This window comes from Vanacampus margaritifer, chromosome 6 (assembly GCF_051991255.1).
Source record: "Vanacampus margaritifer isolate UIUO_Vmar chromosome 6, RoL_Vmar_1.0, whole genome shotgun sequence".
NCBI classification, from domain to species: Eukaryota; Metazoa; Chordata; class Actinopteri; order Syngnathiformes; family Syngnathidae; genus Vanacampus; species Vanacampus margaritifer.
The window spans coordinates 21,439,887-21,452,795 of NC_135437.1; the positions used below are offsets into that span (position 1 = coordinate 21,439,887).

The 12,909-nt window shown below is 39.1% G+C and overlaps 2 protein-coding genes across 9 annotated transcripts in view; both read right to left on the reverse strand.

Annotated features, from left to right (window-relative positions):
• tead4 (TEA domain transcription factor 4) overlaps positions 1-757 on the reverse strand; it is a 33,273-nt gene extending 32,516 nt beyond the window's left edge. For both annotated transcript variants that reach the window (XM_077569499.1, XM_077569498.1), the window contains exon 1: positions 614-757. In XM_077569499.1, the coding sequence (XP_077425625.1) occupies positions 614-620 (7 nt within the window). In that variant the 5' untranslated portion in view covers positions 621-757. The remainder of the gene's footprint in view (positions 1-613) is intronic.
• Positions 758-10,332: 9,575 nt separating this feature from the next.
• Positions 10,333-12,909, reverse strand: part of LOC144054240 (DENN domain-containing protein 2A) — a 44,743-nt gene continuing 42,166 nt past the window's right edge. For all 7 annotated transcript variants that reach the window (XM_077569485.1, XM_077569484.1, XM_077569490.1 and 4 more), the window contains 3 exons: positions 12,078-12,377; positions 11,202-11,288; positions 10,333-11,008 (listed from right to left, as the gene is read on the reverse strand). In XM_077569485.1, coding sequence (XP_077425611.1) covers positions 10,977-11,008; positions 11,202-11,288; positions 12,078-12,377 — 419 coding nt within the window. In that variant the 3' untranslated portion in view covers positions 10,333-10,976. The remainder of the gene's footprint in view (positions 11,009-11,201; positions 11,289-12,077; positions 12,378-12,909) is intronic.

Consider the following 12,909-nt stretch of genomic DNA (forward strand, 5'->3'; position numbering starts at 1 on the left):
AAAGGAGAGCAATGATGATGATAAAATTACCGAATGAACAATACTGAGCTCTCCAGGAAAAAAATAAAATAAAAAAATAATAATCAAAAAAAACAAATTGGATGAGTCATTTTCTCAACCAAGGAAATATCTATGAATATCCATCGTGACATACAACACATCATCATCCTATGCCTCATATTTCAACTATCCATCATTTTCCATCCCGCTTATCATGTTCATGGTCACAGGGGAGCTGGAAGTTGGAAACCGTCCCAGCTGACTTGCAGCCAAACGGACGGGTGCAATTCAACGCCAGCTCGCATGAAAGTCAGCTACGTGAACCACTACACTACTACCTTGCCTTAGTTATAACTTATCAGCTCTGAACAAATTATTTATGAAAACACTGAAAAACACAAGGCGACACTAGATTCCGAGCCTCAGATAAGCTGGCATGGATTCTGATCGCATCTGTTAGTCAAGTTTTGGCGAACAATGTTTTGCGTCGAGGGGCCGAGTGAAAGTGACAGCTGTGCAGGAAACGCAAGAAGGTGAACGAGTGTGCGTGCATGTGTGCGAGAGACTTTTTTCATGTATCTGGAAGTGAAAGAGATAGAGAGGCAGGGCGTACCGTACATCTTGCCCTCATCAGAGAGGATGATCTTCCTCCGGCCGCAAGGCGGGTAGATGGCCAGGGCCTCTTGGAAGCTCTGCTCGATGTCGGGGCTCCACACGCCCTCTGCATCGTTCTCCAAGGGCTTGTCTAGCGGGTCTCCCAGCTCCTCGCTCCCAGCCCTGGGGGAGGGAGCCGACACCCACTCCGTAGACGTGGTGGGAAGAAGGGAAGGGGACCACGGAGCAAGGGGTGGATGCTCGGCGGTTGGGGTAGGGGCGGGTTGCGGGGCAGGTGAAGGTAGGAAACCAGAGATGGGTTGGCTTGATGTTGCGGTGCTGCTTTGATGGAATCCACCAGTGTGATGTTGGCAGGGGAACCCTACAAAAAGGGAAGAAAATGATTCAAATGGAAGTTTCACCGACACCCACGTCACTCACCAGATCAGACCTTTTAAAATAATTTTTTGTCCAATTACACAAAAGGATAATTTATCTTGTCCGCTGTCACCACGACTTGTTATCGAGCAACTCAAGTTGCGGTGACAGTGGACAAGATAGTCATGTATATATATATATATATATATATATATATATATATATATATATATATATATATATATATATATATATATATATATATATATATATATATATATATATATATATATATATATATATATATATATAAATTGTTTTGAATTATATTTGTTATATCAGTTTTTATTTTTCACTTTTAGTCATTTATTTATTTTTAATTTGGGCAGTTTTGGTCCTCTATAAGTTTCAATGTTTTTTTTGTTTGTTTTTTTAACCATCTAACAACTTCAGCAAAACCTACCATGTTCTAGTTCAGTAACAGTCAAACTATGCAACTAATTATAGTTTAACAATTGAAATACATTGGAATGTAATTGTATTGAATTATATTTCTCATCCATCCATTTTTGTGACCGCTTATTCCCCACAAGGGTCGCGGGACACCCTACACCCTACACCCTGAACTAGTTGCCAGCCAATCGCAAGAATTATTTTTCTCGTTTTCTCTAATTAGCAAGTGCATCAATTAAATAAATGATCAAATCTCACGATTGAAATGTAAATTCTATTTTCTATCCACCCATTCTCTCTACTGTTTATCCTCGGTAGAGTTGTAGGGGAGAGAGAAAACCCAAATTCCAAACTGGAAAGCCCGCAGCTCCGATTTGAACCCACAACCTCTGAAGTATGAGGCAGATGTGCTCACCACTTGACCACTGTATTGTATTCTACTCCTTTCGCTCTTTGCAGATCAACAATCACTCAAAAGATTCTTGTTTACATCATGCTTTTCTGCATAGTCACCTGTTGCTAGGCAGAGTTCAGAACATCACCATCATCATAACCGCCCCACCCTCCAAAAAATTGTCCCAATAGCTGGAATGGCAAATTATGGGAGCTGCAATGCTTCAGGAAAGTCACAAAGAAAATGATCAGGCTTTTACAAATACCCATTGACCAAATGACAGTTCTGTATTAAATATAAAACACATCAGGTCCTTTGATATTGCCCTAAAAGTCACTACTAGCCCACGGCTGTCCATAGCAACATGTAAAAAGTGAGTTTGATTGGGTTAGCGCTGGCGAGAAAACAAATAAAGCAGCGCCTGGTGTGAAGATGAGCTGGAAGGGGAAGGAGGGGCCGCCGGAGGGGCCCAAAGTCAATACACGAGGAGCCACATTAAAGAGGGATCACCGTCCAGACACGCACACGCACACACATGCCAATAGGACCACAGCAGATTATTAAGGCCAGAGGGAGCTTTGGGGTTCGCCCGTTTCGTCATCTTCACTGTAGCCGTCTGCATTCTTAATTGTTGAGCTGGAATTTCTCAGTTCAGAAGCTCATAGCCAATTAACCAGGCTAATTAATTAAGCTTGACGTTCCATTGAAATGAGTGAGATCTGCAGGAAAGGGACGGAAAGCGCAGAGATGTCCGGCGACAGATGGGCATCCTGTTTGCTCTCGACACAATGTTGTTTAGGATGTGCGTGTCAAATGGAGCGGGGCCAAGACGGAAGCTCTTTCGGGAGAAAGAGCTCATGAGTCAGTGCAAATCGCAGCTTTGTCCGTTGCGTTCCGACTCCCCGGCCTGTCCGTTGAGGACAAGGAAAAGGACAGGGAGGGCGGCCAGTGACGTCACTCATAAGCCTAAACATGAGTGTGAGTTAAGTGTGGTTGAAGGACGGCGCCTTCAGAGCAGATTATACTGGGGAATGCGCAGAAGGAGTCGGGAATATGGCGGAAAACTGGAAAGTGCAAGGAAGAAGCGTCCACACAGAAACAACTTTTTCTGTGATGTACTTAAGTTTATTATAGTGATAGACCAATATGTTGTTTTCAAGGCCAATACAGATAGCTATTAGGGGTGGGAATCTTTGAATGTCTCACGATTCGATTCCGATTTTTGGGCCTGGGATTCGATTCAGAATCGATTTTCGATTGAGAACGATTCTTGATTCAAAATGATTTGATTGACAATGATTTTTGCTTCAATCTAGAGATGTGGAAGGTATTGTAATGATCTACTCTAGTCTGACTCGCTAATGCTAATTAGCGCGCTACTCGCGGCACTTTTATCACACAAAAGAAAAGCTCCACACTGCAAAAAAAAAAACACTTTTATTGGAATAACTTGATCGTGACTTTTTCCTTCTAGTCTCTAATGTGGCTACAACTTAACAGTGTATTAGACCGCGTGGAACCACACTGCCCCTAAGTGGCCAAATCGGGTACAACATGAACAGCGCTTCAAATAAAGGCACACACAGACAAAAAGGCAAGACAGTATAAACGAATTTAAATTAAATCGATTTTGCGACATTTAAAATCGATTCTGAATCCTACTAAATGAGAATCACGATTCTTATGAGAATCGATTTTTTGGCACACCCCTAACAAATATACATTTTCAAACTGGCTGCAACTTCGCATCGGTCAACTGGACTTCATCATAAATTATTAGTGTGCTGCGTGGCACTCACAAAGTCAAACTGTCCGGCAGGTTAATTAACCGAAAGCCCCCCGCTCTCCACTCACACACACACACACACACACACACACACACACACACAAACACACACACACGTCAAGCGTGGTCCTACATTCACCCCCAACGAGGCCCCTCTTGCCTGGATCCGCTCAACGGGATAATCCCCCCAGCTGGTGCTGCGGTAACACAACTGCTTACCCAGTCGAAACAAACAAAGTCATAGTGACCAAAAAAAAAAAAAAAAGATTGAAAAATATCACATATAAGATGCAGATGATAAAAACTATCACTGGGAAAAAGCATATGAGAACTCAGGTCAATTTCCTTTTTTGGGTTGGAAAAAATAAGGTAATTTTCCTTTGCGTTACTGTAAACTTTATTTATTGTTTATCGTTTTGTCTCCACTGTTGGTAACTTGCACTAATCATCTGAAGAATGTCAACGTAAATACGTCAACGGTATGGGATCAGGCTGGAATGGATGGAAAGTCGTGGTGAGAGGTTCTCACACTAGCGGGGCGGTTTTCTTGCCTTTTTTGCTGAGTGCACACAAATATGGCAGGTGTTATGAAAAATTGTCCTTGAAATGAAGATCGTTATTTGTTGAAAAGACAACACAATGTTGTGGTCTTTTTTTTGTTTTTGTTTTTTTGCTTTCTGCTGCCTCATTTCGTGCCAGGTTCCAATTGTTGTCACTGTCTTTCGTTTTGCTTTTTAAGTGTCTTTCCTCATCCTTTCACTTCCTTCTGCCATTGTCTCCTCATAAATCAGGTGGCGGCCTGTTTCACTACAAATAAACGAGTAAAACAATTTGTTTAATCAGCTAAAGACAAGCTAATGCTAAAGAGCAACAGGAAGTGCCATTTTGAAAACATCCCATACTATACATGCGTTGTCAGAGGCTATTTATAAACAAAAGTGATTTTCAGTGTATGGCACAGTAATTGACGTCCGTACAGAATAGACATCTCAGCTCCTCGCAGAGGATAAAGTATATATGACTGTTATGCTGAATGTCTGTATGTATTTCTGCACTGGTTGTTGCTTAAAGGGTTATATTATGCATTTGCTGGCTATGTGGTTATATAACATTTATTTTATCTGATGTTTGCACTCATTAGTCAAAGCAAAAAATTGTCCGAACAACAGCTCTTATCTCAAAAAAGTCAGGTCTCTTGTATCTCAATGGGCCGATGTTTTTATGTTTATTCTAAAGTATCGACTACTCATGGAGACTGCCGATACCAGGCCCCGATACTTGAGGCAAAGCAATAAAAACAGCTGACATCGCGTAAATCTTCCTCAGGAGCAGCTGGCGCCATAATGTGGCAGTTTGACACATCGGCAAATCATCACCTGTGTCACAATCAAACATTTGGACCTACTCTATTTTAACATTGGACATAATGGTGACATAAAGTTTCAGAACGGCTGCTCTAGACTCACCTGTTGCACGGCAAGTCAGCTATGGTACGATAAGACATAAAGACCACTGAACGCAACCGGTTGAAGAAAACAAAACTATTTGTTTTGCGTGTTCGCCTGAAAAAAAAAAACCAAGTACACGACGACAGCAATGAAGGGGGCCAGCAAGCCTTTGTTGTACAAGGCTCACATACATGCGAGCCATTATTCTTCATTCTCATGCGAGCCGAGGAGGAATGATCGCTATGTGGGATGAGCGCAGTGGCGTCTCAGAGCAGCTCCTTCTTTACAGCCACACGCCCATCACACGCAGATACGAACAAAGCAGAGTAAAAATAAATAAATACATTGAACTCATTCACTGCCATTGACGGCTATTGACGTCAAAAATGTATTTGAAATATTTCTATTAGTTAAAAAAAAAATCCACTTTTTGTTAACAAGAGCATGAAAACCTAGAAAAAAACATTTTTATTGTACATTTAGAACAGATAAATGTAAAACATTTATTTTTATTTTTGACATCAATAGCCATCAATGACATCAATAGTCGTCAATGGCAGTGAATGAGTTCATTAGCCTGACTTTATCAATCAATTTATTAATCGTGGGTTAACTATTGAAGTCATGCTATTAATTACAATTAAAAAATGTAATCGCCTGACGCGATACAAAAAAAAAAGATTATTAACAATTAAGAGCGTCTGGCGATAACATTTTTTTATTGTAATTAATTGCATGACTTCACGAGTTAACTCACGAATAATCACACATTTTATATCTGTTCTAAATGTACAATAAAAAAAATCTAGGTTTTCATACTCTTGTTTTGAAAAAAGTGGAGAAAATAATAAACTAATAGAAATAGTTCAAATGAGTATTTGACGTCTATAACCGTCAATGGCAGTGAATCAGTTAAATCAACAAACAAGTATTCTGCAACAAAAAAAAAAAAACATTCCCATTCCTCAACGGCTTGACAGCTGTATTCTTTACCGCCCTGTCACACTGTGCCATCCCACCTGTTGTACCCGCTACAACACACACTCCCGTCAGCTGCCCTGCGGGACGCCATCACGCACACACTTGTGAGCTTGAACCTTGACTGACAATACTCACATTCGACCTTTCAATTCCAGCAGCTGTAGCAACTGCGATGTTCGGCCGTAACATGAGGTCGATCATACAGGCTAGCGTTATACATTGAGCGTATATTGGGTGTGTCCATATTCATTCAGCACACATAGTTAGACCTACTGAAACAACAACACTAGTTTTGTTAGCTCGTCTATGGTATTCTGCATTGCATGTTAGCATTAAGCTAGCAAGCTTTGTAATGTATAGTTTGATTAAACGTGTACTTTTCTGCTTTATGTTTAACTCATTCACTGCCACTGACGGTTATAGACGTCAAAGATTCATTTGAACTATTTCTATTAGTTTAACTTTTTTTTCACTTTTGTTAAGAAGAACAAGAGTGATTAATCATGAGTTAACTAGTGAAGTCAGGCGATTAATTACGATTAAAAAATGTAATCGCCTGACGCCCCTAATTATTAATAATCTTTTCTTTTTTTAAATCGTGTCAGGCGATTTACATTTTTGATTGTAATTAACCGCATGACTTCAATAGTTAACTCACGATTAATCACACATTTTTATATCTGTTCTAAATGTACTGTATTTTTTTCTAGGTTTTCATACTCTTGTTAACAAAAGTGGAAAAAATGTTAAATAGAAATAGTTCAAATGAATTTTTGACGTCTATAGCCGTCAATGGCAGTGAATGAGTTGATCTTCTACTGAGAATGGCGACAAACAGCTTGAAGCAAGCACTTTTTCTTGAAGAATTCACTAGCTGCTGCTCATTGTGAGCTTCGCTGCCACCACTTACTGAAAAACAACTTGTATCTCTCAAAACTCTTATTTCTACTTTCTATTAGTATTATTCAGCAGTTAAGACTATATGTTATGCTCACATGACACTTAAAGACTTCAGAGGTTCTATTATTTGAATAGAATTATTGTTGTTTACATTAACAACAACTCAGTCACCTTTACTTGAATGAATATTACAGAAAAAAAAATGCGCTAAAATGTCCAATGGATGACTTGCTTGTGTAGTTGTTGATGCTTTAAATACCATTTGCCATATTCATTTACACCAATGTATCATATTCTACAACTACATGTGTGTACGTTTTTAATTGTAACACATTTGTTAGAAGCATTCAGTATGAACTAACGTTCGCCATACAGAGTGAATGACTACTTTATGTAGCAATTTTAAAAAAAAAGTTTCTAAATATAACTTCATTTTCTATAATGCTCATCTATCCCTGCTGAGAGAGCAACAGGGTACATCCTGGACTATTAGCCAATCAATAGCAGGGCACATATAGACAAACAATCCGTCCCTCTCACATTCACAAAAGGAACAATTAAGAGTATTCAACTAACCATACATCCATTTTCGGAACTGCTTATTTGTATCATGTATTTTGAATGCGGGAGGGAGCCGGAGTAAACCTCTGCAGAGTATACATGTAGTCCAAAATAAATGCACACGAAAACAAGTTATAAAACATGATATATTTGTGTAAATAAATGCAGCAAACAATGTTGAACGTTCAGGCACAACTTCATTCCACATCCATACACACACAAAAAAAAAAAACGAACAGCAGAAAACTGAGTAACTATCGATCAAAAAAAAGATATTTATTTTTACCAGTTGAAATGAGCTCTCGATTATGTTTGCATGCTGAAGTCTGGATATTATTAAGTCACAGTCATAGTCACAGTCTATTCTTTCTAACACCGAACCGAAGAGCGGTGAGGCAGACGTGCTAACTATCCAATTATCCAATATGCTCACATTTACAGTCATCGATGGGAAATTGAACCCATGCTGTCTGCATCCAAGTAGGCTAATGTACCACCAAACCATCACTATGTGTTAAATAATCCCTGTAATTTATGCATCAAATTAAAAAAACTGGTTGTTTGCTGTTTTTGGGTGGTTTGTTTTTAAAGCGCAACATTGAGTTTGTGATAAGTTTAAAATGTGTATTTAATCATGCTTTAATTGGTGAACTACAATTGAAATATACATGATTTAGCAAGTATTTCTTTTATTTTAATCATTAACGACAAAATGGAGATATATTATTTTTCAGTTAGTTAATATTCTAAGTATGATATTTTACGAGTTAATAGTTAATTTAAAGTTTTTTGTTTGTTTTTTTACGCCACTATTTTAAACTCTATTACAGTCTCCCCCAACTTTATTGACAAACCGGTAATACACACAAAAAAACTGTGTTTTGGTCAAGTACTCACACTATTATTGACAAAAATTAACTTGTAGCAGACGACTTACTTTGTGACGTTAGCGCCTTAGTTGAGTAAATTAAACAAGCACCAGCAAGTTTTTTTTTTTTTTTTAATTAAACTTGATTTTCACGCATGCGCAAACGTAATGCGCACTTCGCTTATACTTACTTGGTCCGCCATTATTGCGCCAGCGGCGGCAGGTGTATTGATTAACTACGTCACGTCAAGCGCCGCGGGAATGCTATGAATTCTGGGAATTTTACGCCACGGAAATCAGGCCAACTCAATTAGCTCTCTCAAAGTTGACACAGCTCATTTTTAACCACAAAAGAAATGACTAAAGTCCATTAGAAAGTAGTCCAAAAAGTTCCCGCCGAGTCACAGCCAGTGAACTAGCGGCGAAGACTTTAAAATATGTGAAATTCCATCTAAAAATTTGGAGCATTCTTGGAATGTTGTCCCCGACAGTGAAAGGGAATCGCCATGAGTGTGAAAATAAGTTCAAACAGTGGCTTCCCGTCACATTTGCCAAACTTTTCAATGGTCAAGATAAGTGTGTAAAAAGCGCTATGGAGATCTTACCTGCTGGGAGTCCTCGAAGGTGGAGCAACAGTTGGTTAACTTCTTTTCTTCTCTTTTGTTTTCTTTTATTGTTGTTGCTGTCGAGCCTCCTTGCCGGTGGCGTTTGTTTGAAGCGAGAGCAGGGCAGGAATTTGTGGAATTAGCCGTGGTATGACATGAAGCCCGGAAAAAAAGCCGCAGAAAAGACCGCGGGAGGGGAGGCACGTCTGACCCGTCACCGCGTCATCACGGAGGGGGTGAGGAAGAGGGAGGGGTCGGGAGGGGAGTGAGGCAAGTTCCATTGTGTGAATGCTGAGAGTCAAACATTCGCACTAAGGTGGACAAAATATCTTTCGTGATATTATGCTTTTATTGTTGAGAGTCAATGTGAATGCCACCATAATTTAAAAACAACACAGATATTAGTTACTGTAAATGATTGACTCTCACCATTAACACAACGCAGAAAATCAAGTAATCAATGCTCAGTACATCAGTGATGCACTGAATCTAAATTATGTTTATTCTGTTAATGTCTGTTGAATAGTCAATCCATCGACATGTATCTGTGGTATGTTTTTTTTTTTCATCCAACTTCAACATTGAGAACTCAATGGGTTTTCACTACATTTCAAACATCTTTCTTTTTCTCTCTAAAATTTGCACTCCCTTTTGTTTCTTTTATATATTATTTTCCAGATTACTATTATGTATGTTTGAAGCATATTTTTCAATTTCAGGAGATGGGTCTCATCCCTGGGAGGCCCTTTTCTTTTTTTTCTGCTAATTGTGTGAACTACTGGGACCTCCCAGTGGTGACATTAGGAATTACTGCCCTGCCCTCCAGAAGTAAACCAAAAAGATCACCTGGTTAATTGAAATCAGATCAGGATGTCCAACAGATTTAAATGATATTACGCAACGTACACAGATGTATAATCCCTCTTGTAGAATGCTGTATGGAAACCATGTCATGGGTCGAACTAAAGATTTGAGAAATTTTTGGAAGCTGTGTCAAACCACCAAAACTGCAAGCAAGCAAACTGCTTTTGAAAGGATGCAATAAAACAATGGCAGCGTCCGTTTTCAGTCTGCATTCCAAAATAATGATTTAAAAAAAAAAAGTCTTAACACCCCTGTTCACATTTCAGGTTTTTGTGATGTAAAAAATGAGACCAAGAAAATAATTTTTATCTTACAAACTATCCAAATCCTGACCACATTTAGCTACAACACTCGCAATCTCCCAAAGATAAAAGGCATAAAAAAAAGAAAAAAGTTAGGGAAAGCCTTCTATAGAACATCTGAAATTTATTGGGTCGTGTCAGAGTTTAAAAATCAGTTTGTGTGTGCCCTGCCTTGAACATAAACCATTGCAGTCCAAATCAAAGTGTCATTGATCAAATACAAATGTACAACTTTATTTATAAAGTTCCATTCTCAAAGGTGAAGGCAAACCTATTGATGCTGATTGACCTACCACAAAAACACGAGTCATCTTCACCCCCCCCACATCTTTTGACGCATTAACATTCATTCTCTGCTGGTCTTCACATTTCCTTCCTCTGCCTTTCATTTGGTGCTCATCTCTACTCTGATCAAAAACACACAAAACAGTTAATTTACTTGAACGAGTGGTACGTACACCCAACAAACAAAGTCTAGATCTTGTTAAATAAAGTCTATGAACAAAGTACAGGAGTTTTCTTTACACACGCACGCACGCATACACACAAACACACAAAAGGGAGATTAGGTTGACTTTAAAAAAAAAAAGAATATAAATTAACTCGAAGCCTCCTGTTGAAGAAGAAGTTGTAGTCGTGTCAAAACTTCTATAGGAAGTAGTTGGAATGTATGAGTTCCTGAAATATTAACACTGTGCTTTGCTTTACATCGAAAGCTCATCCGTGATACGAGTTCACACGCAACTTGAGTGATTTTATTCAACTTGAAGGCTCCCCCTTTCACTTGAAAGCTACCCATTCTTTTTTCTCCCCGTCTGCTTTCGTCATCGTGTTTGCAAGTGTCACTTCTTGGAGAGGAATTTCATCTTGTTTCCTTAAAAAAAGACCAAAACACAACATGAGAAAAGAATGCAACACTAAAACACAGGTTTCTCAAAGCTTTGGAAATTTTATATACTGCATGATCTAATCCTTTTTAAATGATGCAATGTAACTTATTGCCTACTATTTTGCGGACCCTCAGGCTACAGCTCATTAAAAGGATCTGCCACAAATAAAAGTCTCACCTAAACCTTTTAAGAACTTGTTAACCCCTCGCTGTTCACTGCCAGGAAGTGAGTCAAGATACTCCTGCGCTCGCACCTCAAACAGACCTGGTGGAAGAAGGACATGATTGATCCGGTTTTGTGTCAAGAAAAAGATAGAGAGAAAATACTTTTACAATTACCGTGTATCTGAGGCTCAGAGCTAAACATCAAGACATTCGCACGCTCACTAACACAATAAAGTACGTCAGCCGTCTGATTATTTTCTACAAATATGAGCATTGCAAAATCACAGGGCCAAAGCCGTATTGACACACAAACATTTTGAGCTGAGGGAACCTCACTCCATTCCACCATTCTGTTTTGGTATTATCACCAAGTTGTCATATACAGGTACGTTTAAGGCAGCAGAAGTTTATTTAAAAAAAGATTCAATTCTACCACCAAAGTAGCTAAAAACAAAGTAAGCCTATCCTTGTTGACAAATGCAAGCATAGCATAGGTGCTCTAACTTCCATCCTAGGGAACCTCATTCCATTCCAACAGCTTGAGAAAAGTTTGTTGTAATATAAAAATTATTTTCGGGCAAAGATGTGCATGCCAAAACAGAGATGATGCAGAAGTATTGGCATGCTAATTTTACCATCTTAGGGAACCTAACTCCATTCTATCAGCCAGTTGTCAGTATTATATATGCATTTGACATTTTTTTTCCCCCAATAAAAAAAATCAGAGGTAAGTATTCCAAGATGCTTAATCTTGGTAAAGCCAGTCTACTAATTATGGAAGACAAATACATAGTTGGCACTGGATGTTTACACTAACTTTACCGATCTAGGGAACCTCATTCCATTCCATTAATGAGTGTTGGTAGTAGGTATTCAATTTTTATAGTACCTCTGAGGCCCTGTCTCCGCAGCTCCCTCTCCTGGATGAAACCTGTAAACATCTGGGTCTCCATGAACACCTCCAGGAACCTCCTCAAACTCTTGGAGGTGACCGCCTTCCGAAAGGCCTCCCGTTGAAAGGAGGAGGAGGAGGAGGAGAAAGAGGAGGAGGGACTGAGTGAAGCGGGAGACGTAACGGATGAGTCGTCCTCACGCTCTGACCCGCCCATGAAGAGCGAATAATGGCCCACCATTTCCACAAAGAAGCGCACAAACGCCTCTGACACCACTGTACTGAGGGAGCTGGAGTCTGGGAGGAGAGAGAGGAGAAAAGAAAAAAGAGGTCAAGGGGAATAATGTGTAATATGTAGAAGTAGTGAACAGTAACTTTGGGAGTCTAGGAAGCCTCATTCCAACCGCATGTGTTGGTATTAGGTATGACTTTAAAAAAAAATAAATAAATCTTATTTTTAGAGAACATGAAGTTTCTTCCCAAAAACAGATTCAATCCTAGATCACTTGAGGTTCAGAGCTAAACGGCTCCACATTAACATACACAAGATACCTATAGAATAAAGTGAATCAAATTGTTGTTGAGAAATATGACCGTACCAAAGTTACAGGGTTGGATTAAACGCTAACTTTGCCAACACAGGGAACCTCATTCCATCAGTCTATGTTGGTATTAGGTATGACCCAAGTATGTTATATCATTTTTAGAAGGCAGAATTTTATTAAGACTTTTTTTCTTCTTCTTCTTCTTAAAAAAAAAAAGATTATATAAGTCCACCACCTGAGGCTCAGAGCTATACCATACTATAACTCAGTCTAGCCAAGTGACT